General features: G+C 39.1%; 1 protein-coding gene across 2 annotated transcripts in view; it reads left to right on the top strand.

Moving 5' to 3' along the window:
- Positions 1–26,834, top strand: part of ABCC4 (ATP binding cassette subfamily C member 4 (PEL blood group)) — a 143,444-nt gene that overhangs the window by 101,286 nt on the left and 15,324 nt on the right. For both annotated transcript variants that reach the window (XM_063149543.1, XM_063149542.1), the window contains exons 24-29: positions 594–694; positions 2,836–3,027; positions 7,135–7,290; positions 11,306–11,395; positions 11,873–12,045; positions 18,257–18,362. In XM_063149543.1, coding sequence (XP_063005613.1) covers positions 594–694; positions 2,836–3,027; positions 7,135–7,290; positions 11,306–11,395; positions 11,873–12,045; positions 18,257–18,362 — 818 coding nt within the window. The remainder of the gene's footprint in view (positions 1–593; positions 695–2,835; positions 3,028–7,134; positions 7,291–11,305; positions 11,396–11,872; positions 12,046–18,256; positions 18,363–26,834) is intronic.

The following is a 26,834-nucleotide window of genomic DNA, read 5'->3' as shown; positions in this document are numbered from 1 at the left end:
GCACTATGTTAGGATAAAGTTCAAGTAAGTCAGAGGACAATCGTGCTTAATATTGGCGCAGGCAGAATACATTTATTTTGTGAGAGTAGGCCCACTGAACACAGTAAGCGCTTTTATAAACAGGGGAAGAAATATTCTCTCCTTTTACTTTATCTGATTGTTTATAAGAGTACAAAGTTGAGGTAAATTTCATAACTAATTTTGAAATAATTTTACACAGAGTTTTTGCTGAGGTTGAGGGCCTTAACTCATTTGCATAGAAAAAAAGTGAAGAGTTAACTAATGCTCAGCCAGACAGGGATGACCCTAAAAATCTATATAAGTTTCGTCTTGAGACTGAACCTCAGTTTTTAGATGAACACCAGGCCAAGGAGAATTTGGTTTATCTTGTCGAAATGTGTCCAAAATGTACCCCAGAAATGCTGCTAGCAGCTGTTCTGCCTGGAGCTACTCATTGCACAGATAGCAAGCAGGGCATAACCAAATAAAATTCTGGCTTCCATCATGTAAGTAACCTCATGAAAGAGAACTTAACTGAGATTTTGTGTAATTACAATGCACCTATTTAAGCCTCATTTTCCTTTCTTGTGCAGCTCTGAATGCGGGGCAGGTTGGTTTGGCGCTCTCCTATGCCATCACCCTCATGGGAACGTTCCAGTGGGGTGTTAGACAGAGTGCTGAAGTTGAAAACCTGGTAATGTTTATTTCTTCCTTTTCCCCTCTTGTTTCCTTTCATGCTTGTGACATGAAGCTTTAAGGATGAGATTCTTCTTAAATAACACAGAGTATTAATACCTTTGCAAGCGATTGAGGCACCACTCTGCAGTCATAAAGAAAAATTACTTCTTTTAGGTTATGATTTGTCTGACTGATTCTGAATGTTTGTTAAGATGAACTGTGTCTGGGGATTGTCCTGCTTTCATAATAAGGGAGGTTTACAATCTCCCTTTACAGCAGAAAGGAGACTGTTTAGTTACAGTGTAGACAATTGCATTGCAACTTGCTAAAGTTGCAATAAATTAATCCCTGTCTATAAGGAAGATTTAAAATTATGTTTTTATATTTGGTATTTATAATTTATTGTTATTTATTACTGCATTTTAAAATTTTATTTATATCCCTCATGGCATTTTTAGAGTTCTATTATTCCATAGCAAAGGCTTATAACTTTTAAATTTATTCTAAGTTAACACAAATGTGAAAGTATTTGTTTATATTCAGCTGACAAGGTTGTGTGTTTTCCAAAATATATCATATAAAACGCCTTTGACCAATTCACAGTATTTACTAGCATGTTCTAATTGGCCTGTCTACTTTCTTAAGATAATACATAAGAAAAACAGATTGTAGGAAAAACATGCTAAACATAAACCTGGGATTTTTTTTGTTGTGTTGACAGCTGAAGTTACTTGTAATTATAGTTTGCTGCACTTAGTCTAGGAAATATGTGTAGCCCTTTCGTAGAAGTTACAAAGCCATGCTTAATTATATTATAATGATAGTAGCAATCACGATAATAACAAAGTTGGAATTTTTTTTTTTGCTACCACATTGGTTTTTCAGTGCATTTTTCACACACCAGTAAACGGTTGGTGACAGATTTTCTGAGAAATGGGAAGAAAACTTTCAGGTTTTTTCATACCATTGGGGATGTTTTGGAAGTGTCTGTGGGAGTGTCACATGTACTGTGTAGCTTTCTTGGAGGCTGTGACTCAGAAATACCTTGGAAGAGAAAGGTCATTCATTAACCTGGCTTTGGTGTGAAATGCTGATAATTTTATGGATCTATGATTAGCATTAACTTCTTCGATGGGTGGACATCCACCAAAAATCCCTTGTTGTTAAAGGGTGACTATACCTGTGAGAGGCAGGAACATTTCACTCCATTCTGTCGCTAGCTGGTCAAGGGCAGTGAGTGTCACACTCTGTTCAGTGGTGGTGCAGCCTTGTTTTCAGTCCTGTGTGCAGTTTTGGGCAGCACAATACAAAATGAAGCTGTTGGAGCACATCCAAAGGAGGGTCATGAGGATGGTGAAGGATCTGGAGGGAAAGCCCATATGAGGAGTGGCTGAGGTCACTTGGGCTGTTCAGCCTGGATAAGAGGAGACTGAAGGGAGTTGTGGTCTACAGCTTCTTTGTGAGGGAAAGAAGAGGGGCAGGCACTGATCTCTTCTCTGTGGTGACAAGTGACAGGACTTAGGGAATGGCCTGGAGTTGTGGGGGGAGGTTTAGGCTGAATTTTAGAAAAAGATTCTTCACCCAGAGGGTGGTTGGGCACTGGAAAAGGCTCCACAGGGAAGTGGACATGGCGTCAGGTCTGCCAGAGTTCAAGAAGCATTTGGAGAATGCTCTTAGGCACATGGTGTGATTTTTTTTTTTTTTGGGTTGTCCTGTGCAGAGCAAGGAGTCAAACTCATTCATGTGTCTGCCTGTAGTTAATCTGGCAGTTTCATTTCTAGCTTTATCTTTCTAACACACAATGGATTGGTGTCATCTTAGTCAAGACTGACAGACAACTCTCATAGCTTAATTTTCTTAAAGCTTTTGCAGTATTTAAGTTTGTAATTAATCCTACTGATAAGAAATGCTTATGAATGGCTTTATGTATCATGATAGATCTGGATCTGTAGTAGGACATGAGATGCATTCTCTCCACTTTTTTAGCTGCATAAAGAAAGCCTAGAATGGCACCAAATACTCTTACCTGTGTTAAAAAAAAAACACAGAGTAATTTGCATTGAATCTCCATGGTAAAAATTTTTATATGCAGGCAGTATTTGCAGAGTATGCCATAGGATGAAGCTCATGTATCTATGTCTTCTTTCCTCCTCTCAGATGATCTCAGTAGAAAGAGTGATGGAGTACACAGAACTTGAAAAAGAAGCTCCTTGGGAGACCAACAAACATCCACCACCAGAATGGCCTAACCAAGGAATGATAGCATTTGAGAATGTTAACTTCACTTACAGTCTAGATGGACCATTGGTTTTAAGACATTTGTCTGCTGTAATTAAACCAAAAGAAAAGGTATGTATGTGGCTGTCTTTGGATATTCATAGAAATTAAGCCAAGATGATGAGTTGGCAAGAAGCTGCATGCTAGAAATGATTTCTAAAATACATGGATGTTAGGAAAATAGTAAATGTTCTTTTAAAAATAAGCCTTAGTTATATTTAATACCAGAAGTAATAGCCTAATTATTTCATGTAAGTGTAGCATGAATTTGTCTGGGAACATGATATTTCAGTCTATCAAAACAAAGGATTAAACATACCTGATAATTTCCTTAAAAAGAATCTGAGATTCTTCAGAAAGTGGCAGACATGGAAAATACCAGCCAAGGCAAGAATGTTTGTTCAAATCCAAAGAAAGTGGAGCTGCATTAGAAAATTGGGGTTTCAACAGAGGGAACATAATTGGAATTGAGTATGTCAAGAGACAAGGTGAGCAAAACCAATAGAAATTAAAGAATGTACATGCCCTTGCACTGAGTCCAAAACGGAAGATAGAAGAAAGAAATACAAATCAGTTGCATAACTTCAGAATTTGGGATTTTATTTCAGTTCCTTTTGGCAACCAATGCAATTAACTGTTGTCGTTAATTAGATTGGTAGCCAAAAGAAACATAGAAATACAACTCTTGCTCCTCTGCAAATTTGACTCCTCCTCCCCAATTTTGACACTATCCCTGTTGAAAGAGTGCTGCAGGGAAGGTCTCCCCCACAGACAAAATTAAATTAGAGCCCTGAAGTGTTAATTTGTGCTTTGCTACATTTCAAATGCAGGTGTACTTTTTTGATTAGGAGGTCTTCCCTAGGAGAGTGGTTCAACTCTACAATCCTTGCCTGTGCCTTCTTTTTAACATGTTTTTCCATTCAATTCCAAACCGTTCATGTCCTCAAGTGGACCTTTATAATGTGCATGTTACAAAAATTCAACCAGACTTTGCTACATTGAGGTGATTTCCTGGAATTAGCTGTGAATGAGTAAAAAATGGTCTCTTGAGAAGAAGAGCCATGTGGACTGTCTCCTTAGCTGTTACAAGTCTCTTCAATACAGACAAGAAATCCTAGATTTCTCAGTGAGAGACAGGAATAAAATTAAAAACGGAAGCAAGAGATAGTAGCAGTGCATGACTCACACCTTGGTAGGGGCAGGAGACAGAGGGATGACTGGGGGTATTTATTTTTGCTGAGCAGTTATGCTGTGATTTCATCATCTTGAATTTGCCCAGCTTGAAACTATTGCCAAGAACTTTGTGTTTGCTTTCTATGATGTTTTGCACAATACTGCAGTAGGCTGCCACTGTGTAAAATAAATCTCCCAAGCATCTCTCCTCCTCACATTGGTTTTAATTATGGAGAAGCATCTCCTTCAGAACCAGGTTTCTAGATCTGTTGGGGATTCTGCCCATACTGCTGTCATTGGAAGTTCTTATGCCTGTTTAGGCCCCTGGCTTTTAGAGACTTCTGGTGGCTGCAGTGCCACTGGCAGCAGGAATGAGTTTAAGCTTCTGCTGTGCTTGTATTTTTTCTTGTAGCAACCCCAGGGCCCAGTTAGGGAAGCTGTGGGTATGGTAAGAATGAGGGAGGTGATTGCTAGCAGATCACTCACTCAAGGTCTCTTTTAATCTGTTTTTCTCAGCATTCAGTATTTCCCTACAGTCAAAGCAGGCCAGGAAGGACCCTGTGTTTTAAACATCTTTGCTGAAGTAGTGTGGTCTAGCAGAAACAAATCAGGCAGACACAAACTGCTGTCTAACCTCCTCTGCAGCAGGGGAAGGCTAGCATGTGTAGTATTGGGTTTTACACATAGTCTTTGTTTCAGGGAGCTCATGAATGCTTATTGGCTAACATATTGTTGAATGCGCCTTTTCCTGACAGCTCCTGGGTCTGCAGGCTACAGGGAAAAGTCAGGAAGGTGCACATGTAGATTTATGGCGTGGCAGCTGTGCTCCCACGACGAAAGGGAGGCTGCCTGAGGGATAACAAAGACATGGGCAGTTTCAGTGGAGTGGCTGACATGCTGTAAATCTCACATTTTTTGTGCAGCTCTGCTGTGAAGTACAAGTGACACTTGAGTAATGATGAGCCCAGCGTAGCAGGTGTACTCCTGTGTGTGCACTGGGCTTGTATCAGGCAGCACAGTCCTGGCCCTGTGATTCCTGATAGGTGCCACTGCCATTCGCAGGCTGCTCCTGTATTTGCACTAGCTGTGAGTGTGGGCTTGTGAAGAATAAAATGTATTCAAAAATGGATAATGTGTATACTGAGAGCTCTTTCAAATTCCTGTCAGTTTTCAGCAGCCTGTAGTCAATTGGACCAAAGATGCAAATAGATTCTTCTAAATGTTGAAGAGCATAGTCCTTTCATTTGATGCCAAACCAAAAGTGGGATTTTGACAATATGCAGAGCAGCTGCATTTTTATTTTAAGTATCAATGTATTTTGTATGGCTTTTTTTTATATCTTTGATACAATACTTTATATTGACATTTGCAGAGGAACAACTGAACTTTCATTTTCACAACTCTGATTGTCTGTGTTCTCTATTCAGCTCTTTCTTTCTGAGCTGCAGTTTATCTATTCAGAACTATTTTTCCATTGTTTCACGGATACAATTTAGAGTACTAAAACATTTGATCATTTATTGTAGCAGATTTGCTTAAATTAGTCTGTTTAATAAAAAGCATTGTAGAAATGTTAATTAGTTTATAGCACAGTAGTACAATAATGAATTGTTGGATGAAATTGTTAAATCAGAATGTAGAAGGAGAAAATATCTTTTAGATTATGCAGCATAAGTTGCTCCTTGAAGTGTACTTTTTTAGTGTGTTGTGTATTTTTTGTCAAATGTGGGCACTGCTGTTTTGTCTGAACTTAGTGTCTCTAATTGAAAGTTTCTCCTTGCACTTTGGTGCAGTTTCCTGTGCTGAATTTCATTTCAGCAGGCATTGCTGCATACATGTGAGTCTGAGGCAGTAGGTAATTGCCCTCTGGTGTCTGTATGTACACTCATGAAGGTTTTCATCTTTATTCCTCTTTTCTGAACCCCAATCACTTCAGCAAGCCATATTATACATGTTTAATTCTCATAAATCCTTCCCCATCAAATCAGAATCTCCAGCCCATATTAATTTTGTGTTGCACTGCTCTGAACTTTTTCAGTGTGCTGATTTTTTTTTTTTTTTTTTTTTTGGGGGTGGGGAGGGAATGTAGGGATTAGAACAGAATGCAGGAAATAACAAATTCTGCCAGATCAGATCTGTGTAGAAGGTTGCACCCATTATCTTCTCTGATACAGTTGATTACTGTACACTGTTTTTCTCTAAGAATCCTTTATCCGACTATAACATTTTAAAAAATTAAAATAGAAGAAATATTTCTCGATCTTAGCCCCTTGTCATTAAAATTATCAATCCTGTATTTTTCATTGTCTCTTTTTTCTGAAAGTTTTATTTTTTTTTTTTCACACCGTGTATGTCTTCCAGTTTTTCTTTGGGAGAAAAAAGAACCCTGAATCTCTGTGATTTTATTATTTGCTGTTTCTTCTGTTTGAAAAGGAATTTCAGCTTGATGTCATGGCCTTGTAGTTTCAATGCTTGCTGAAGATGTCTGAAGTATGGATACAGTTTATAATCATGCTACTTTAAAGTACTTCACCTTAACCATAACTAACCAAAATCAGTCTCAGTTTTTTAAATCGGGAGTACGTTGTTCCCAGAGTACTTCATGGGAGTCCCTTTTGGGGTTGAGTAGTTGATGCATGCATGAAATGATTTACCTAACATCACCCAGCAAACCAGGTTCAGTATAAAAATTAGCAGCCTTGAATCACATTACTGTATGCATTGAGCCAGTTTAAATTGTTTACACAACAAGACACCACACTTTACGGGGAAATCATTCACCTTTAAATATGATCCAAGAAATTGTCATGTATACAAATGTCACCTGAATCCAGACCGATTTAAGGGGAGAGGATTTTTCCTCTTGGAAGAATGTTAATTACAAACAAGTTTTATTTAGTGCATGTTCTACTGCAAATCGTATGGTGCTGTAAAAATGTTGCTTGACATACTAATTTCTCCTGAAAAGCTCACAGTTTAATGGTACAGGCTTGGCTTGCTCCCTAGGTTGGAATAGTGGGAAGAACCGGAGCTGGGAAAAGCTCTCTGATAGCAGCCCTCTTTCGCTTGGCAGAACCTGAAGGAAGGATTTGGATTGATATGTACTTGACATCAGAGCTGGGACTCCATGACTTGCGGAAGAAAATCTCAATTATACCTCAAGTAAGAGAGCAACTTGGTTTGCCATGGGTGTTTTGAATAAAATACTGTTTAATGTGCTGTTTAATATAATAATGTTTAAACTGTTTAATGTAATAATGTTTATACTGTTTAATATAATAATGTTTAAAGTGCTTTGCTGGGATGTGTTCCCCCTGCACCTCTGAATGCAGTAGATACAGGAACTGTAGCTAGGTGTTATTCTTACTTGAGGAAGGTCTTGATTATTTTAAGATAAACAGAATCAGTTTTGGGAACTGGAGCATTTTTCCCCAGTTTTGTGCCCTGTCTGTTCCTTTGGAATATCTGTGTGTTAGCTGTATGCTGTCCTCCCATAGTCTGTGGAGAAGCAGAGAAAATCTGGTAAGTGTATACCAATCCATAGCAGTCCTCTGAAGTCACTTGATCCTTTGGCAGCAATTCCTGCCTGATGCTTCCTTAGTAAGGGACTTTGCAAGACCACTTTCACCTCTCCAGTCATCCCTGTACAAACTGACTGGTCCTAGATTTAGAAGGAGCAAATGTGCTGCCTAGAAGTGAGCTATCAGCTTTTGCTTTATTTGGAGAAGGTTTGACAGGAGTAGACGAGAGGAACAGATTAAAGAGTAGGTCATGATAACCCATGATAAATAAAGCTTGATGAATTTTAGAAGCTGAATGTGAGAAAGGCCACAGTACAGGAAAAAAAACCCCAATATGGCAGTGTTGGAAATAGCCTCATCTCTCGTGCTGGGGTAGAAGAAAGGCTGTTCAAAGAAATCCAGTAGGTCACAGGTCTTCTCAGAGTCCTAATTTCATGAGACCTTGTATCAGAGAAGCATGATGTGTAACCTTAAAACTTAGGAGTCAAAGTCTGTGCCTGTTACAGTATCATGAGAGCTCTGGTCTCTTCCCTGGGCATTTGCTCTCCAGTGAAGGAGGGAGGAAGAGTGAGAAGCTCACATGCTGCAAATGTGAAGTCATATTTTGGAAAGTAGTTCATCTGCGCTGTTCTGGCAGGTAGAGTGAAGGGTAGACTGTAAACCAGAGGAATTTTTTTGCCATGTTTTGCATTATTTCTCAGATCTCTCTATGTTATAACAGAATCTGTGTTTAGAATTATGTCTGAATGTGTGCTAGTCTGTTTGCAGGGTGGCAGTCAGAGTGTATTAATTTCTTTAAGTTGAGAATCTAATGCAAATGGTAATGAGGTTTTTTTTTCCTCAAATAGTAGGAGTCAAAAAGAAACAGGTATGCTATTGAAAAAAAAATTAAAAATAGGTACTTCCCCAGCAATTGGATCATTGCCTAATGCAGGATGTCTTTTGTTTCTGCATGCTGCAGGCTTTGTTATTGCAGTACTCACTGGAACTAGTCCTCTTTTGTATGTAAAGAGAAGTTTATATGGATTTAAATTCCATTTCTTTGTTTGTGTGTAGCGTTCCTTTCTCGTGAAACAGATGATCATCAGTTCATTCAAGGTCTACGGCTTTTTGAAAGCCTTGCCCATAGCTGTTGTGGGTGATATTTTCATTTTGAGGAATTCAGCCCAGTTGGACAGAATAGGATACTGAGAGAGGAAAACTGCAGTCAGATAGAGTTTCTACATCTGAATGACACAGATGCTCAAAGTTCACCACTTTCATTTAGCACATTCAATTATACATGTGAGGTTTTTTTCATACACAGGTCTATTCACATAGTTTTAAAACTGTTTTAATCCAGTGGAACTCTGTGATTTTTGTCAAATTTATATAAGGTTTATATAAGGCATCATAGTCACAAAAGTTTTGAGTGCCCAAAGGCTAGCAGGTAGCTTTTTTTCTTTTTTTTTTTTTTTTTTTTTTTTTGTGTATGTGTGTAAGGGAAGGCTGTTTCTACTAACAATATGCAAAACTATCAAGTGGTGGTACAAAGAAGAAGAGGAAGGAATCAGGTTTCTGCTATGGTAAACTGTATGATAGGCATTGTCTGGTGCTGTGCTAATAGTAGTGTCAATAATAGCAATGTAACATCAGGTAGTTATTTTGCAGCAAATATCTTCATAATTATGTGGGCAGCTGAAAAACCAGAGAGAGAGATGCTTATTAGAATTGCAACATAAAACATGCTAAACAGAACCATTCCTAGAGAGTGATGAGGCAAGACTGAAGTTTTCTTGTCTGTGAGTTTAAATACCTACCTGGAGAAATAAAAATGTGCTTAGACTTCTAATTGCTTGCTTGGATGGAGCTGTGTAAAGGTTGTGTTTGTAAATCTTTTCTATGCAAATGTTGTCTGCCTCTCTGACTGCAAGCATTTTTACAACAATTATTTACAGGTTAGTCTTATTGCTTTCCTCTCATAAACCAGACTGTTTTAAATAATAATCTGTGTCAGAAATGGTAATTAAAAAATATCCTTATCTTCTGTTGCAGTGCATGTCTGTTGTTAGGACTTTTATAATAGTTGTGAACACTTTATAGGTTCAGCCTCCTCTTTGCCAACCTATAAAAATGGTTTGAAAAGGAAAATAAATGCAACAATACCTTCAAAATATGCCAAATGGTGTACTAAAATGTGTGTTGTTAAACAAATTAGTTTCTAGGTGTTTCTGAAGAAAATTGTTTTTTGACTTGGAAATGTTTTGTGTTAAACCCTTTTGCTCATTCAGCAAGTTTTTAATGACATTGCTATTGCAGCAGATACTTTGAAATAATTGGCATGTTATATCAGGAAATGTATATCTTCTTTTATATTGCTTATGGCGTGTTCTGTCTTTTTAAATTCTTTTATAGCACTCAGATGGTTTAGAATTCAAAGACAATAAAAGGGTTAAGGTCTGAATTCTCTTCTGGTTTGCTGCAGCCCTTTGGAGCTGGGCATCACTAGGGTTAGATGGGGAGAAAGTCATGACAGGTTAATCTCAGAGTAAGCTGAAGCTACCCAGTGTACATTATATTTTATTTCCCAGGGGAGAAAGAAAAAAAAAGAATGGATTCTGCCTAAAATTTTTCCAGTTTAAAGAGAACTGACAACATGATGAATGGTCTCCATTTATGATTAGCACTGTTACAGCTTTTGACTTGTTTTTGTCTTTATGTGTGGTATTAAGATGAGTTTAGCCCTAAAGTCGTGTCAGTGCATGACTCTCAGGTCTGGCAACTCACATTACTGAGTACTGATCTTCTGCTTAAGGAGTTCTGAACCAAAAGTCCTCTTCCCAATTCTTAAATACTACATATTTCAGTGTGATTTGATTTGTGCCAGTTTGATGAATTACCTGTTATTGCTCTGACTTGGAACTGAAGTAGAACAAAACTTGATTCGACCACATTCTTACTTCATTGATACCTGAAAGGGAGAAGGTACTGATTTGACTCCCTGGTGTGTTTTGAGTGAGATCTTTGCCCAGCTGTGCTCCAGTTCTAAGTTTGCTTTGGTGCTGTGGCAGTATAGATGTGTTTAGGTTCTATATGGTGAAAACTGTTCCTGCTTAGCCCTGATGGTGCAACAGAACGACTTTTATGGCATGGAATGAAAAAAAAAACCAAACCCACAGCCAAACACAGAAGGAAAACCAGAAAGGCATTGTAAGCTCTTTGATTCCTCTCTGGTTTATGTACTTCAAAAACAGGTTTTCAAAACTGCCCAAAAGTAATTTAGGAGTGTGAGCTCATTGACAGGGCTAGTTGTTGGTTTTCATTAACAATACCACGAGGATAGCAACGATTTCATGGAAGTATATATATAGCTTGTGGCATCAGAACAGTGGCATGTAAATGCCCGTTGAAGTACCGACATAACTGTGTACAGCAATTTGCAAACAGACCTGTCCTGTTTGGTAAATTATCTTCATACAGAGTAGTTGAACACTTGCCTCCCCCCCCATCCCTCTTAAGCATGCAGTTGTAATGTACACCTTTGCATTTCAAAAATGATAGCTTGTTGGATATTTCTGTGCTATTGTTGATATAGGTTAGCTGTGATTATCATTAAATTACCTATTGCAATATAAAACCTGTATTTATAGTGGAATGCTGATTTTACTGGGTTTCAGGAGCCTGTTTTGTTCACTGGAACTATGAGGAAAAACTTAGATCCTTTCAATGAATACACTGATGAAGAGCTGTGGAACGCCTTGGAAGAGGTGACTTACTAAATCTAATAATGTACATCTGGTATTTAAAATCCATGTAACTATAATATTACAGTGCTTGTGTGTGTTAGGTTTTGGATGTTTTCATCATATTTTATAAAGGTATAGCTGTTGATAGAAAAAAGTACAGTATCATATGTGCGTTTGTGTATGTGTGTGTCCATGTGTGTGCAGGCATGTATAGTGTTATATAAGTCTTTTGTGAAAAAATTATCCTTTGGGATGATGCCTTGGTTATAGTTTGATTCATATCTTGGTTTTAATGAACATTAATAGATTCTTAACAACGTGCTTTAATGTTTTTAGAATTCTAATAACTGACACACACTGTAATCCAACTTGGCACTTACTCATTTTGTGTCAGAATATAAAAGGCAAACCTTGCATACTTATTGTTGTGTCATCAGACACACAATAGCTGATTTAAAAGAGAGTTACTCATCCTACAATATGTTGACATGTCAACAGGTGCAACTGAAGGAGGTTGTGGAAGATCTACCCAACAAAATGGAGACACAGCTGGCAGAATCTGGATCTAATTTTAGTGTTGGTCAGAGACAGCTGGTGTGTCTTGCCAGAGCAGTTCTAAAAAAAAATCGTATTCTTATCATTGATGAAGCAACAGCAAATGTGGACCCAAGGTAAAAACAAAATCTGTCATATGAAAATGAGCTGGTTTCTCTTCTAATACGTTCGTCTCTGCTGTAGAGATGAACTTAAATGCTTTATATTTCACGTGCTTTGTATTGCTGTTTTATGTTTTTGATGATACCATCATTTTTGTCTATTCAAAACAGGATGATTGAGCTTTGGCTATGGAGCAGATGATATAAACTAAGCACTCAAAAGATCCCTAATTTCAGTGCATTCCATAGAGTAGGGAAATTAATATTCAAAGTTTATTTGTCCTGCAGCCATAGATTAGAAGACAAGAACGTTCTTGAAAATAAATCTCTGTAATATCAGAATAGCCAGGAAACAAGTTGAGTTCTGTTGACTTCTGGAAGAAAAGTTTGTTGGAAATAAATAAATACAAAAGATGTTATTCATCTCACTCTCAAAACCCCCTAAAACTAGAAAGGTGAAAAATGGCTGTAAGCAAAACCGGATACTTCGGGTTGTGAATTGCTGTCCTTTCAGATGGCTCAGATGCTGGTGTTGGAAGTTAGAGGTAAAGTAGGGGCAGAAGGTAAGCTGTCCCAAACACCACAGGAATTGCAGAACTGATTTGGAAATGTTGAAGTCTACAGGATGGACTCACTAGTTCATTATTCTGTCTTGAATAATTCAGGCCAGCAGAATTTCCTGAATTCATTTCTTTTTGAACTAGAGTGTACTTCTGGAAGAGCATCCAAGCTCAATAGCAAAAAAAATATCAATGACAACTGCTGTTAAATTGTTCCAATAGCTAAGTACCCCCACTGTTAATTTTTGAAACATTTGAAGCGCTGGTGGAAATACTTGGGAAACAATACTGCAAACGTACTGCATCAATTAGTCTGAGCTGAATATATAGTTCCAACAAACTATGGCTTGAGGGAGAACTCAAAGTCCAAAGAGGACAATAACACAGCAAGTCCCTCAAACAGATGCATTAAGGATTTTGTATGTCATCTGGGCGTTACTCATTTTTCTAACATCTTCTCAGGGGAGAAGTGGTGCCCTACTGGTGTAGCTTTACAGTTCAGCTGACTGTATTTCTAAAACCTGTAGAGAAGTGCAGTCCCTTTCCAGGGATTCTCTTTTTTCTTTTCTTTTTTTCTTTTCTTTTTTTTTTTACTCTTAGTTTATTTTTGGCTGAGCTTTGATAGATTAACTTTGATTAATCATAGGTGTAGAAATTTAATACTATCTTACTCATCCTCCCTATTTTGGCATCTCACATGTGTGTTCTCAACTTGCACTATCCATTTAATTGATCTTGATTAATGTGTGCTGCAATATATATTATAATAAGGTAAATGTTTGTTTGTATCAACTCTAGGCATAACAATACAAATAATAACTTGGAAATTCTTCTTTGAATTCAGTTTGCATTACAGTCATTATTATCTTTTCCTTAATGTGTTGGTATAACTAGAGCCAAGTATTTTTTAGCTCTGCAATCTGATAGGATGATCATCAGGAAATGCTGATGTGGGTTGCTTAACTGAGCAGTTAGGGAGGCATTTTTGGTGTGTAAGGAAAACCTCCTCCTCTTCTGATGCACAACCCCCATACCTGGCGCCCTTGTCTCTCACCTGGTGGCAAACACACATCATATCGAGCACCTGAGATGGGAGACCATGGCGAGCTGCCTCCGCCTCTGGAGATACTTCTCTTTCTTTTTTTTGTTTTTCTGGCTCTTGATCTCTCTCCCTCGTGAGGTGGCAGCCTCAACTGCTGCTGCCACCCTGTCCCTTCTGCTGTTCACCCTGGCAGCAGGTGTGAGAAGGCAGGAGTTAGGGAAGGAAGGGTGAGGTGACGTGAGGCAGTGGTGGCACTGTGGCCCACTGTGTGGTGGGCACTGTACCTTCCCCAGGGGACTGAGCCCGAGGGGCTCCCCACCACATTTCAGCTCATCTAGGCCGTTCCTGTCTGCTACTGAGAGCGAAGGGAAGGAATTTGAAGTTCATCTTCTCCCTCCTCATATGTTCTGGCTTGCATGTGTACCCACATTTTCTCCCTTGCTCCTCAGAGATGCCACCTGCTCTGCATGTGGCAGAGGTGTGAGTGCTTTTTGGGGGAAGGAGGAGCTTGCCATAAAGAAGGTTGCCCTAAGTCAGACTACCTTCATGATTTATGTGATGACTGATAGACATTTAATTTGATTTTATCTTCTTGGTCCATTCTTACCCTGAAGAATAGATTCTGGTTTTAAAGCAGTTGAAGTGTTCTGGAAAATTGTGTGAAATCTGGAGCAGAAGAGCTGAAAATCTTCATGTAGTTGCTTTGATGATACACAGAAACAAAACCATTAGTAACTGAGACTTTTTAGAAATACTGAATTTGTTTTAATTGTGTTAACTCATATTTTTGCTTATAGAGAACAAAACTTTTGGCGAGCAACCCACTGACATCTTTTTACATTGGTTGTTCATTGAGTGTAGTAAAACCAGCTATTGCACATAGTTCAGTTCATTAGCCATCTTAAACTTGTCAGATTTAACCTTTTATTACATCTAACTGCTAGCTGTAACTCTTCTGGAGGAATTTTCTAAGCCTCTCTGGAATTGTGTAGTGTGAGATACGCTTTCAGGACAATCCCAGGGGGACATTAGACAGAAGATAATGACTTACCCAGTTTTCCTTTCAGCAGCTTGGTTGCTTCGCATTCAGATCATATTTATTCTTCCTCTTCAGATAGTTTTCTTTTTACACAGTCAGCTAATTCAGGTTACACCAGATCTTGGGTTGCTGGGAAACTTGGTGTTAGATCCTCAGCCTGTGGTGCCTGTGGGACAGTTATACCACCATTTTGTGCTTTCTTATTGTATTGTTCCTTGCAGTAGGGAGTATTGTGGTTCCCATTTTTATATAATCAGATTAGGATTGGGTTTTTGTCATCCAGCAGCCCTGCTTTTAGTATTCAGGTTTCATCTTTGGTTTTTAATGTGCCTGAAAGATGATGGGGTTTGATCTACTGAGGTGGGTGATGAAATCACTTGGTACTTGCCAAGACACTTGCTCAATGTGGATAGACATCACTAAGAGTCCATTTATGCCCTGAAAAAGGGACAGAAATTATGCTTCTTTTGCTACTTTTCTACCTCTAACTGGTATGTGATCCAGTCTCTACGCTCTGTCAGCACATAATTCTGCACACAGATGCTTTTCTTGGTCTTTTGAGATTCTCCTGGAGGTTACTGATAGTGCTTCTGCCTGCTGTCCCAAAAACTATGCTCCAAGATCTGCCATGAACCTTGGAGAGGATCTAGCCAAGTGTCAGTCAGCAGACACGTTTGCATGAGATCTTGTACTGTGATATTTGAAGATGGAGCTATTAAGTCTGTTCCTGATTACTCTGAAGTCTCATTTTAGAACATTTGTCACACCCACAATATGGACAGCAGTTTCTTGTTAGTGATAAGCTTGTGTTCAAGAAATACCTGTTTCAGATAATAGTTTGATAGTATCTCTCTAAGAATGAGTGGCTTTTTTCTTTTAAATGTAGGAAGAGGTAGTTCTATAAAGAGGACATGCAATAAAAGAAGATAATATAAATTAATGCAGAGGACAGGGGTATTCAAGGCTGAGGCATTCTTAGAAAACAGTAGGAATAACTTGAGTTAGAAATAATTTTAAGCCCTTTGGAAAGTTGTTTCCAAAGTTCCTGAGCCAGCTACGATTCTCATGTTCTGTAGTAGCTTCGCAGAAAACTTCACCTTGAGCTTGACAATAAAGAAAGAAAAAGGCTTTCTTTACCCAATTCTAGGGAGTATTGAATATTGAATATTTAATTTGTTTTGCCATTTCAACCATTGCAGAGAACATACCCTGCTGTGTCTATAAGACTGTTCCATAGTGAATGTTTTCATGGATGTCCCTGCTTTGCTTTTTGTTTTGGAGGTAAGAGTAGCCACGTTATTGAGGCGTTGGTGAGAAGAGAGCAAACAAATATACATTCATTAACACTGGGGTGAAAGGACTGGTATAGCTCTGATGTGGAACATGATGAACAACTTCCTCTTCTTAAGGAGATAACACAGAACTAAAGAGCCTGCCCCTGTCCTGACTCCTCTTCCTGTCTCTTCCCCCGTTTGCTTACTGGCCTTTGTTCAAAAAGAGTTGAAGAACACCTGCTTCCCACTTTGTTGTTGAGCTTCTTTTAGGAAGTAGGAGCAGAAGGACCAAGCCTATCAGACCGTGGTTCAGAACTCAGTTATCTTAAGCTCATGAGAGAGCTTAAATGTTTCTGCCACCAGATGAAGGTAACAGTTAGAAGGCATGGAATTCTTACTTAACTGTTTATGTCTTCCTTCTCTCTGATGATTCTTCCTGTCATCAGCAAGGATCTGTCTTCTCCTTTGTCATGCTGATTGCTTCAGCTTAGCTTGTAGCAGATGCTGTGTTCGTCCTTCAGAGCATGAACTCATACTTTCTACTCTACTTTATGGAAACATGATAGTTACCTCATTCCTTTAAGTCATCCTGTTCTTCCAAAGTTGTCTGTCCACTTCTTATTGCTGGTGCCTCCTGGCATGATGGCCTCAGAACAATTCTCTTTGCATAATTCATGAAGTGATACCAGATACTCATCATGTGCAAACAGATTCAGTGTGGAGTACTACTTCTGTCTCAAAAAATACTACTTAATCAGAGGAAGACATGTTTTATGTATTTTTATGTATTTTATTTTATTTTCCCATTACTTCTAAAAATTTGAAGAATTAGGACTTTGCAAGCAACTGATTGCAGCCAACATGTCTGCCTAAATATTCTAGTTTATTCAGATATCTCCTTTGTCTTTTTTTAACCCAATCTGCACATTTTATTATTCTCCAGTCATCATATATGCAGAATAACAAATTCATGGTTTAATAGAAATCCTGGAAATGAGGCTCCTGCCTTCAAGTGCCTGACTTCTTGGCTGGAGCTTCCTTGGTTCAACTAACACCAGTATATTTTGAATTCTTTATGTCATCCTTCTATCTTGGATGAGAATTTTGGTTTCTGTTCCTTTTTCTCCATTGTCTTTTGGGGTTTTTTTGAACGCTTGTGGGTAATATGTGAGCATTCACAAGGCCTGGCTGGTGGGACCCGAGGCTACCTGTGCAGTGCGGGCTGTCAGGTGCCTCTAGAGGGCATTCATCACTGGGTGGTGCCTAATCCAGGTCCTTGGATTCACCTTCCAGCCATGCCTCTTCCCTTTCAAGCACTTAAGAGGCGACTGTAGAGATCTCCACGTATAGGCCTGACTGGTGTGCTCTAAGTTAGGTGGTGTCAGTGCTTCTCTTGTACAGTTAGTTACTTCAATAAGCTCCAGTTCCATGAGCATTGCCCATCTTTTGCCTTGCTGCTCATTTACGCGGCTAAAGAGCATTCTAGTGTCTTAACTACCTATCAGTGTAATTTTATATTTCCTTTTCACAGTTCTTACCTTTATTTGTGACAGTTTTTACTTCAGCCCTGTACTTCGGTGACTGTGCTCTAGCTTAGTTTTCATTCTTTACAAGTCTTATATTTCTTCTGCTGTCCTTTTCTTAGGTGGTGGTTAATTCACACGGTAGGCTCACCCTTAACTTGAAATCTTCTATCTCTTTCTTTGAGTTGTGCGTTCCAGTTAATGCTTTTGATTTACAGGGTATGCCAAGTTTTGGGTTTTTTCAGTATTCGAGTTCTTGAGCTATTCCAGTTCTATTTTAGTTTACCAACCATCTTCTCTAATTAATCTTCTTTTGCATTTGAAATCAAGAACCTTAGTTCTATGCTGCCTTGTGTTTGTTCTTCAGATGATTTTCAATGAGGGATATGTACTTTGACCAGCTTTTCTTCACTGCTTGCATGAACTAAATCTTGAAAGAGAGCAACAATGGTTTTTGGTGTAGAAATCAGTAGAACTATCTGAATCTACAGAGTTTTCCCTTTTCTTTAATCGAAGTCTGAGAAACTAGTCTCCTGAAATGAAGCCTTTTGCTCTACTTAAAACAAGAAACCCTTTCCTCATGAGGTATGAAAGGATAAATTTTGGAGTATGTTCCATGATACGCCTCCAAGTCATCTGGTATAACAAGAGGAAGAAGCGCTGTGATAACTTTAGAAGCATATTTCCTTCTATCCACTCATGTTTGATGAAGTCATAAAACCTGCCTGCCATTCGGTTATCCATGCAAACATCTTATTTTTGTCTGCATTGCTCTTGCTGTGTTTCAGAACAGATGAGTTCATTCAAAAGACGATCCGTGAGACCTTTGCTCACTGCACAGTGCTGACCATTGCACACCGCTTGAACACCATTATTGACAGTGATAGGATTATGGTAAGACAGTTAACTGCTTCACTGTTGGTTTTTTTTTTTTTAATTTCCTGAAGAATAATGTTATTGACCCTTCTTCATTTTGATCCAAAAGTGGGTAGGAGTGTAACTCATATGTTAGGCTTGTCCAAGTGAACCTTATTGTCCTAGCTACTGTAACTTACAGCTCATGATACTGTAGATGTAATGACCTGGAAAGAATTCTTGCTTTCTCTGGCTTTGTGCTTTCCATCCCACAAAGCACAAACCCACTGCAGGTGAAGTGCAGCCAGGAGACCTGAGCAAATCAGCTCTGCCAGTACTGGGAGCCTGTGAAGTCACACCTGTGGGGTTCTGGACAGTCAGCTGGGTTCAGCCAGGTCTACGAATGCAGTCTCAGTGGGAGGCAGCTGGTGTGGGGTGTGTGAGGAGGAGGAGGTGGCGGAGGTTCTGGGGCAGGAGGATGGAGGTAAGGAGACAGCAGCTGCCCTGGGGCAAAGGTAGTGATGGACTGGTGAGGTAATGAACATGGTCAGCTTTCCAAGGCAAGGTTCAAACAGAGAAGATGGAGCTCTACCAACACATCAGCCTCTGCGGTCTTTGCTCCCAACAGAGGAATTGTTACACCATATCTGCCACCCTGTCTGCCCCACAGTGCGCTGTACATGCATGGAAATTAGGAAACACTCGCTGATTATTTTCATAAAGGCAGTGGTGTTCCCTGGGCTCTCAGGAAATCCACCTGGTTTGTGTCCTTGACATAGTGTGCAGCCTGCAGTTCTACAATTTCCTGCAATAAGAACACAAGCCCTTTGCAAGCATCTTCTTCACAGCTGGTTAATGAAACAATTGGCATAGAGGGCAAACTGTGTTCATAGGTAAAACTCAAATTTTAACTGGACTTCAAGCAGAAATTAACCTTCACCTCTTGGTGGTAACCTTAAAAAATACCTCTCAACTTCTGTCTTATGAAAGTGAAACATAATTGTTTCCTTTTTTTTTTAACTGGATTCTCAAAACATTTTGAAATCTTTGAGTTACAGTGGTTGCCTGAACTACACAAAATTAAACAATTCCATCTGCTGAGGTGAGTGGTGTTCTGAGGAATAGAATAGATTGTGAGCTCAGTGATTATAGTTTACTTACAAAGAGAGAAACCAGCAGAACTGCCATAAGTAGTCATGTAATTGCAAGCATTTAACGTATAATAAATAAATATTTTCTTCTCTGGTGAATACCTCCCCACAGGTCTAATGGATATGTTGGTGTTTTCTACAACTGAAATGAACAAAAGATTTGTGAGGAAACAACTGTGACCTAATTAATAGCTGTGTGTGTTTGTTAGCTGTCCAAAGGGATTTCTGTGGGTTTTGGTTCATTAACTACCATTAACATGTTAGGCACAGAATGCTCTCTCCACAAAGATGTTTTTCTAGCTTACCTTTAATGTCATGAAGTTGCAGTGAAAATGAAATGTTTTATTTACTTTTTATGCCAGAAATTGTTGGAGCAAAGCATAGAAATCACCCTTTCCCCCAAACTACTCAGGATAATTGCAACTACATAGCTACTCTATTGCACTTTAAGTGTCCAAACATTATTCTTATCGTTCTGTTGTTTCAGTTTAGTCACTATTAAGATTTCTAGTTTCCTAATTGTCTAATAGTCTTTAATGCTTTTGGCTTCTTTAGAGTATTAAGAAAGAGATTTGCAAGATGTGTCTTTGAGTCTGCATTCAGTAGTAACTTCTAAATATTTTTACATCTTTTTGCCTTGCTCCATTTTAATCTTACAGATTTCTGTAAACTGGGAGAGGGAGGAGGGTGGGAAGCCTGATAACAAAAAGAAGAAACTGACATGTAGCTTCATATCAATCCTGTTTTCTTGACATCCTTACTCAGTTATTGATTCTGTTTAGGGGCAAATCAGAATTATCATCTCATACTTAGAATGATCAGAGCTATGGCAGGTGTGCTTCTGTTACACTTAATTACTTGGTTTACTTGGGCATGTAACTCCTAGTAGGAGCAAAGCAGAATTTTGGAAGAAAAGCATGTTAAAAATGCCAAGAATAAGAATATTCCTCTAGAAAACTAAGTATTCGTTAATAAGGGCTATTAATAAAATCAGCATTCATGGAAAATTAGTTATTTACTTCAATATCACAAAAATTGAGAAGACTTAGCTAAAGAAAGCTTTTAGTGTGTTCTGTAATTTGCTTAGTCAGTGGTATATTTTAGTCATTCACAAATTTAACTTGATGTACATTCTTTTTCAAGAGGCAGAAATGCACAAAGAAAGTACCTCGTATTATTAAAAGTTCTGGTTTTGTTTCTCTTTTAATTGAAACCTCTAGATGCAATAATGCCTTATTTATAAGCCATCCCAAATCTCTGTTGTTTGCTATCGTGGTAAGTTTTTTAGAAAGTGAAGGAAGAAGAACAAAGATAGAACCTGGCAGTCAAAATATTAACATTTGTCTTTTGACAAATAATGAGTAATTTATTTTTCAAACAAATTTTGGGCGCACTTGTTCAGTTCTCTTAAATCAATTGTGAATGTTGGAGCCCACTCCTGAACAAGTGGACATCACCTAGGGCTTTCCTCCCTTCCCATTGAGTCATATTGAAAGGAACCTCCTGCTCTAGGCAGGGTCAGCACTAATTTCACATCAAGTTGCTCAGGAATTTTTCCATTTGAGTCTTGAAAACTTTGAGAAATGGAAATTCCACAGTCTCTGGGCTACCTCCTCCAGTGCTTAATTATCTTCATTGTTAAATCTTTTTTCTCCTTATATTCCAGTGAGAGTCTTTCTTCCTTTTATGGCAATTGTTTCTTGTTTTCCCACTGTGTATCTCACTAAAGAGCCTTCTGTCTTCTCATAACTTCTTTGTAGATATGGGAAGGTTGCTGTTAAGTCCCCTGGAGCCATCATTTCTCCAGGGTGAACATGCCCTGCTCCATCAGCCTCTCCTCATAGGTGTTCCAGTTCACTGACCACCCTGGTAACCCTATTTCAAGCTTGCTCAAATTTACCTTGCTTTTTCTTGTACTGGGGGGTCAAAACTGGTCATCATGTCTTCAGTGTGTTGGCTGCAGTCTCCAGCTTGGCATTGTCCATGAGTTTTTGATTTAATTCCGTTTGATTACTGGTTAAAGCAGAACTTTCCAAAAAGAAACTGTTCACCTTTAGGGTTAATCCAGACATTAAAAAAAAATTAGAAGAGAAAATAATTTTGAGAAAGTCATGAGAAAATGTCAAGTTGGATGAGTATGGAAATAGGAACTGAACGTGAACTGTTGCATGTCTGCTCACACCCGTTGTAATAACCGGTTTTATTTTAGAGGAGAAGAAAAGCCTACTCAGGGAGGGAAAAAAGGAAGAACAGAATATATTTTATACAACTGTAGACAAATCTGGCCTCAGGAGTTGTTTTAATTCTCGTTTGTTCCATTCCCAAAACCATACCTCTGCTTTCATAATCCAGGTCACGCCTTAAGAGTATTTCCATTATATCTGTCTTGGTGATAAACACATTTTATCAGAACTTCAAACGCTTGAGATCATTGAGGGAAGAGCTGTATTGTGTAACGTGATACTCTCTAACCCAATCGCCTCAATGAGTAATACTACATTGCACTTGCATAGGACCTTTCATCTGGAAATTGTAACGCTCTTTATAAACATTAATTAATTAAACTTCAAACGCCTGGGTGAGATAGGGAAGTATCCACACAATCTTTGGAACCAAAGTTGGAAAGACTTGTTAAGTCAGCCCGTCAAATAATACTACCATAAAATTATAATCCAGCGGTTTTCAAGCTCCTTTTTTTTCTTCCCTCTGTACTGCTCCAGCACCTAATAGGGCACTTTCTCATTCCTTTTCCTTCATTACTTTGAGAAGCCAAGTTGTAACTCTTCCCATCAGGTGCTAGAAGTACCCGTTTTAGCTCTCTGGCACAGGTAGGCACTGTGCTGCCTGGCAGAAGGGGAGGGCAGGATGAAAGCTGCAGTTACCCTTTCTGTAATGGCTAATGCTGGCAGAAGCTCAGCTCAGGCTTGCCTCACTGGTCCCTCACTCCCTGCAGCTTCCCCATCACCTCAACAGCTGATTCCCTGTCCCGTCCTCACCATAGAGGGCAAAGGTCTTTTATGTAAACTGCATCTAAAGCTTGTGGCAGCCAGTGGGCACCACTCCCAAGACTTCCAGGGGGATCTTATATAATCCCTGTCACCCATTCCTCCCCCTCCTCTCTGCTTCCTTCTCCAGGTTGAGAAGTGCTTTTTAGAAACTCTGTTTTTACAGAGAGGAAAACAGAAGCATACAGAAATTGAGGCTCACCCAGGGACGTAGTGGTTCAGTAGCAAATAAAGTATATGCATATAAAGTTCTGGCAAGAACCTGATGGAGTTGTTTGCTGTATATACTATGCTGTGGCCTCTCCAGAGGAAAGCCACAGAGTCAAAACTTGTGCATTTTTCAATGACAAGGATGTTTCTCCAGAGAGTTTTCATATCAGTGCAATACCTCTTTGAAATGGAAACTCTTTATGCAAGCAGAACTTGATCTAGTAATTAAAAACTGTCATTCAAATAGGAAGTTTTTGATGAGAGAATCATGGGAAGAGATTTGATTTATTTATGGGAAAACCTGTGGTGGTTACATTCTGAAATGACTAATATGCAGGGTAACAATACAATGCACTTCACAGCCAGACCTGAGTTGTTTTTTCTGGTCAATAGAAAATGACTTCCCACGTCTTTCCGGTGCGCCTCCCTCATTCGGTTATTCTCATTTTTCTGATGTTGTGTTTGCCATGGTGGAACATCTGGGCCTCCTAAATCAGGAACTGTGTTTCCTGTGCTGTAGATGTCTAACTTCAGCAGAGCAATCAGTCCACCAAGAGTAAGTATAAACATCTTGGCATCAAAGAAAGAGAGGGAGATCTGGGCGGTGTGGTGTGTGGTAAAAGGCCGTCACCTACAGCTATGTAGAAAATGCTGAGCAGCAGACAAGGTCTGAGCCCTTGTCTCTCTCTGGAGTTCTGATACCTGACCCAGTAGTGCAAATTATTATCCTTCATCCATCCAAGTGGAGATGAGACAGGGGTGATAGACATCTAAGTGAATATGGTGGTGATGGTCATACTGCCCTTCCTTCCTTACCATGGGGATGACAGCATTCTTCCAGAAAGTGCAAAAATCTGTGCTCTGTCTCAAGAGGTCTGGTTGCAATGGTCCCCATTCCCCAAAAAATGTCGTGTGCTCCGTGTACCCAGGGCAGCCAGGTTAAGCCCTTCCTTTGCTCCTCCTTGCATTTCCTTGCCAGAAGAGCAAGAGTCATCAGAGGATAGCAAAAGGGAGCCTGAATGTGCAGCCCAGTGAGAGGCAGAGCTCTTGTAGCAGTGGTGAGGCCCCATCTGTCCTGCTGATACCTTCATGTGGGCTTTCACTGCAGTGGCTCAGCTTCAGATGGAGATATGGAGAACACAGGAAAGTAGTGGTGGTACACTTAAATTAGTAATACTGAGTTAGTCGGAAAAGCTATGGTCTGTTGACTCTTCTTTAGGTGGCTTTCTTTTCCACTTATTTAAATATCACTGCTGGAAAATGAATGTGTTTCACAGCAAATCTCAACGTTCTGCTTAGGGGGTATTATCTTAAGTCACTAGACACAGAACATGCAATCCTGGCTGTAGAACAGTTCTTTTTGAAAGCTGTGTCCCACCATTGGTGTTGACTCTCTGGCTTCAGTGTGTCTTGTGTCAGAGTGTTTCCTTGCTGGAGAGCTGCCCCGCTGTCAGACACTGGCCCTCAAGTGCTTGGGATGTCTAAGAAAGGTCAATTGATGAGACAATAAATATTGCTGGAGCCTGGGATGATAGAATGTGAAAATTTATGAAAATAAGAATTTTATGACTTCCTTCAAAATTCCAAAGCAGGACAACTGGATGGGTATAAAATTGGGTTTTTTTTTTTCATTCTGTAACAGAAAGGTGGAAGTGGATTTGACCTTCTGTGAGCCCAGTATCTGGAGTGTGGTGAAATATTATTGCATATTATGCTTGTGCTATTGAAGTCTGTTCTGTTAAAGAATGTAAAAGGAGCTTAATGGATTATAGTAGCTAGAATAGATGCCAGAATTTTGCAACTAAGCATCTAATTCTTCATAAAAACTTTAAAGTACCTTGTAGGTCTGAATCTAGTAATCTGCAGTAAAATTGCTACATTCATACTGGTGCACCTGCTGTCATTATTCAGAAGGAACAAACACTAATAAAGCTCCTTTTTTGACTCAACCTCTTTCTTGAAAATATGGACTAAAGAATATTAGAACTAAATTAGTTCTTGTTTTTATTCAACCTAAGAAAGATTCCCACTGAGTTCTGGGACCAAAGTCTCTTGAGTAAGGAAATGTGAAGACAATAATATGAAGGGTGCTCATAGAAGGGGACCTGCATGGAGAGCAGAGGGCCTGGAAACCATTAGGTTTCTCCTTTCTTTTGTTAACTCAAGACTTCCAGAGTTTCTGTAAGAGCTACAAATTTAGCAAATAATTTTTCAGAAATGGTCAGTTTTGATTCTGAACAAAGGCAGGTTCCAGTGCTCCGAGGTCTTCTGAAACTGGGTTGATGTTTACCAAACCAGAAGAGAAAGCAAAATCCTCCCTTTTTCTTTCTTGGAAGTTATTGAATTCCACAAATAGGAGCAGTGAAGATGTTGCTTTCAAAGCTGAGTAATATATGCATCTTTACCATTAAAAGAACATTCTATATTGGTGTTTAGGCCAGGTTTTGCATGAGATACTGAGCTATGTGCCGTGGTCCTGTATCAGAGCGGGTCTTGTCAGCTGGAGTGTCTGTGACAGTTGTTAATGTCACACCTGGCCTATCTGCCTCTAAAATCAGTCAAAATCCCAAAGACCTTGAAAATACACTAGAATTCTTGATTCTCTCTGCCAGTTTTAAGCCACACTTCTCTAAAACATTGGCATCTTTAGTTCTTAAAAGCTGCTCCCATTTCAAAAGGGCTGCCCAACAAGATTCTTCTTTTGCCTAAATGAAACAAGTAATTATTGAGGCAGTACTTCACATTCAAGCAAAGAATTTGAATTTTAATTTCTGCAGGAAGTGAAGCCAATGTTTGATGAACTTTGATCTCTCAGTCTGTCAGGCATTTGTGTGTGAATGTGTTTCCATCAGTGTAAGAACAGGATGGTCATATCATGTTTCTTTAAAGACAATGATATGGAATCTAGACTGTACTAGAAATACTAGCACATCTTTAGAGAATGATTTTTGCTTGCTGAGAAATACTGTATTACTGTTTAAAAGCAAATTAGCACAGGTCATGCTGGTGGCTGGTGCCCTGAGCAGAGTGTTTCTGATAAGGTGAAACTCTGTGCATGGCAGCTGAGCCACAAGTTCATTGTCATCAGAAACTGATAAAACCAGGAGACATGCTCAGTCATCTGCAACAATATTCCTTAACCTCTTGAAAAGTATAATATCCTTGTAGCTTATCTCCCCTTCTAAGACCCTCAAAAGCCTTATTGAAGAGTGGGATTTTTTAAACTGAAGTATATCATATATCACTTCAGGGCCACATTTGAGCCATTCTGCAATCCCAGTTGAGAAATGTGGCTTTGCACAGTGGTGGAAGCAGTCATTACTGATTGACCAAGGGGGAGGTTTGTCAGGATGCAGGTGCTTTTGTCAGCTGCTGGTAAGCACTGGCACGAGGCATCTTCAACCCTCTGAAGCAAGGGTTGGACTTACACTGGTATATCAGATGTTTGCAGGTGAGGAAATTCTGCCATACAAGAGACGTCTGCAGTGTGTGGTTAACAGAGTTCTTCAGTGAGACACAGAAGGAGTTCATATTGAGGGATCATCACTAGAATAAGTCTCATTACTACTACATATGTCATTGGTATTTTTCCCCATGACATTCCATCCAGCTTGCAGTGGCACGCCATCGGTTGGAGGAAAATAAGGTAGATTTTTTAAAAATTTAAAAATTTAGATTTTTTCAATTGCAAAGAACCTAAAGAGAACCTGTGTGAACCAATTTACCAGGCAGTGCTGCATGCTCAATTTCCCCTAAGTTGCAGCCAAAGAATAATTTCAGTTTAGAGAAACCCACTTTTTCTGATTACAGAACAAGATGTCTAAAGTTGCCTTTTCTGTGAAGCAGGGGATAGAGGGGGTACGTGTCAAATCCTAATGACCAGTGGCAATTCTGGCATTGTTACAGCAAAGTTAAACTCTGCTGAGGTGAGTTATTTGGAAAATCTGAAAATAATAATTCAGATTATAAGAAGGTGAATTCCCAGGTCTACTCTGTTCTGTTAATGTACATGATGCATGAAAAATACATTATTTGACACCAAATTTGTGTGGAGTTACTGGTAGAATAATCTGTATAGGAGCCCTGAAGGAGGATGGGGAACGCTTTGAATAAACCTGAAGGCTTAAGAAAAATCAAAACAAAAA

Source organism: Melospiza melodia, chromosome 2 (genome assembly GCF_035770615.1).
Source record: "Melospiza melodia melodia isolate bMelMel2 chromosome 2, bMelMel2.pri, whole genome shotgun sequence".
NCBI lineage: Eukaryota > Metazoa > Chordata > Aves > Passeriformes > Passerellidae > Melospiza > Melospiza melodia.
Note: the sequence above shows the minus strand (reverse complement) of the source record. Positions and strands in the feature narration are given on the sequence as shown.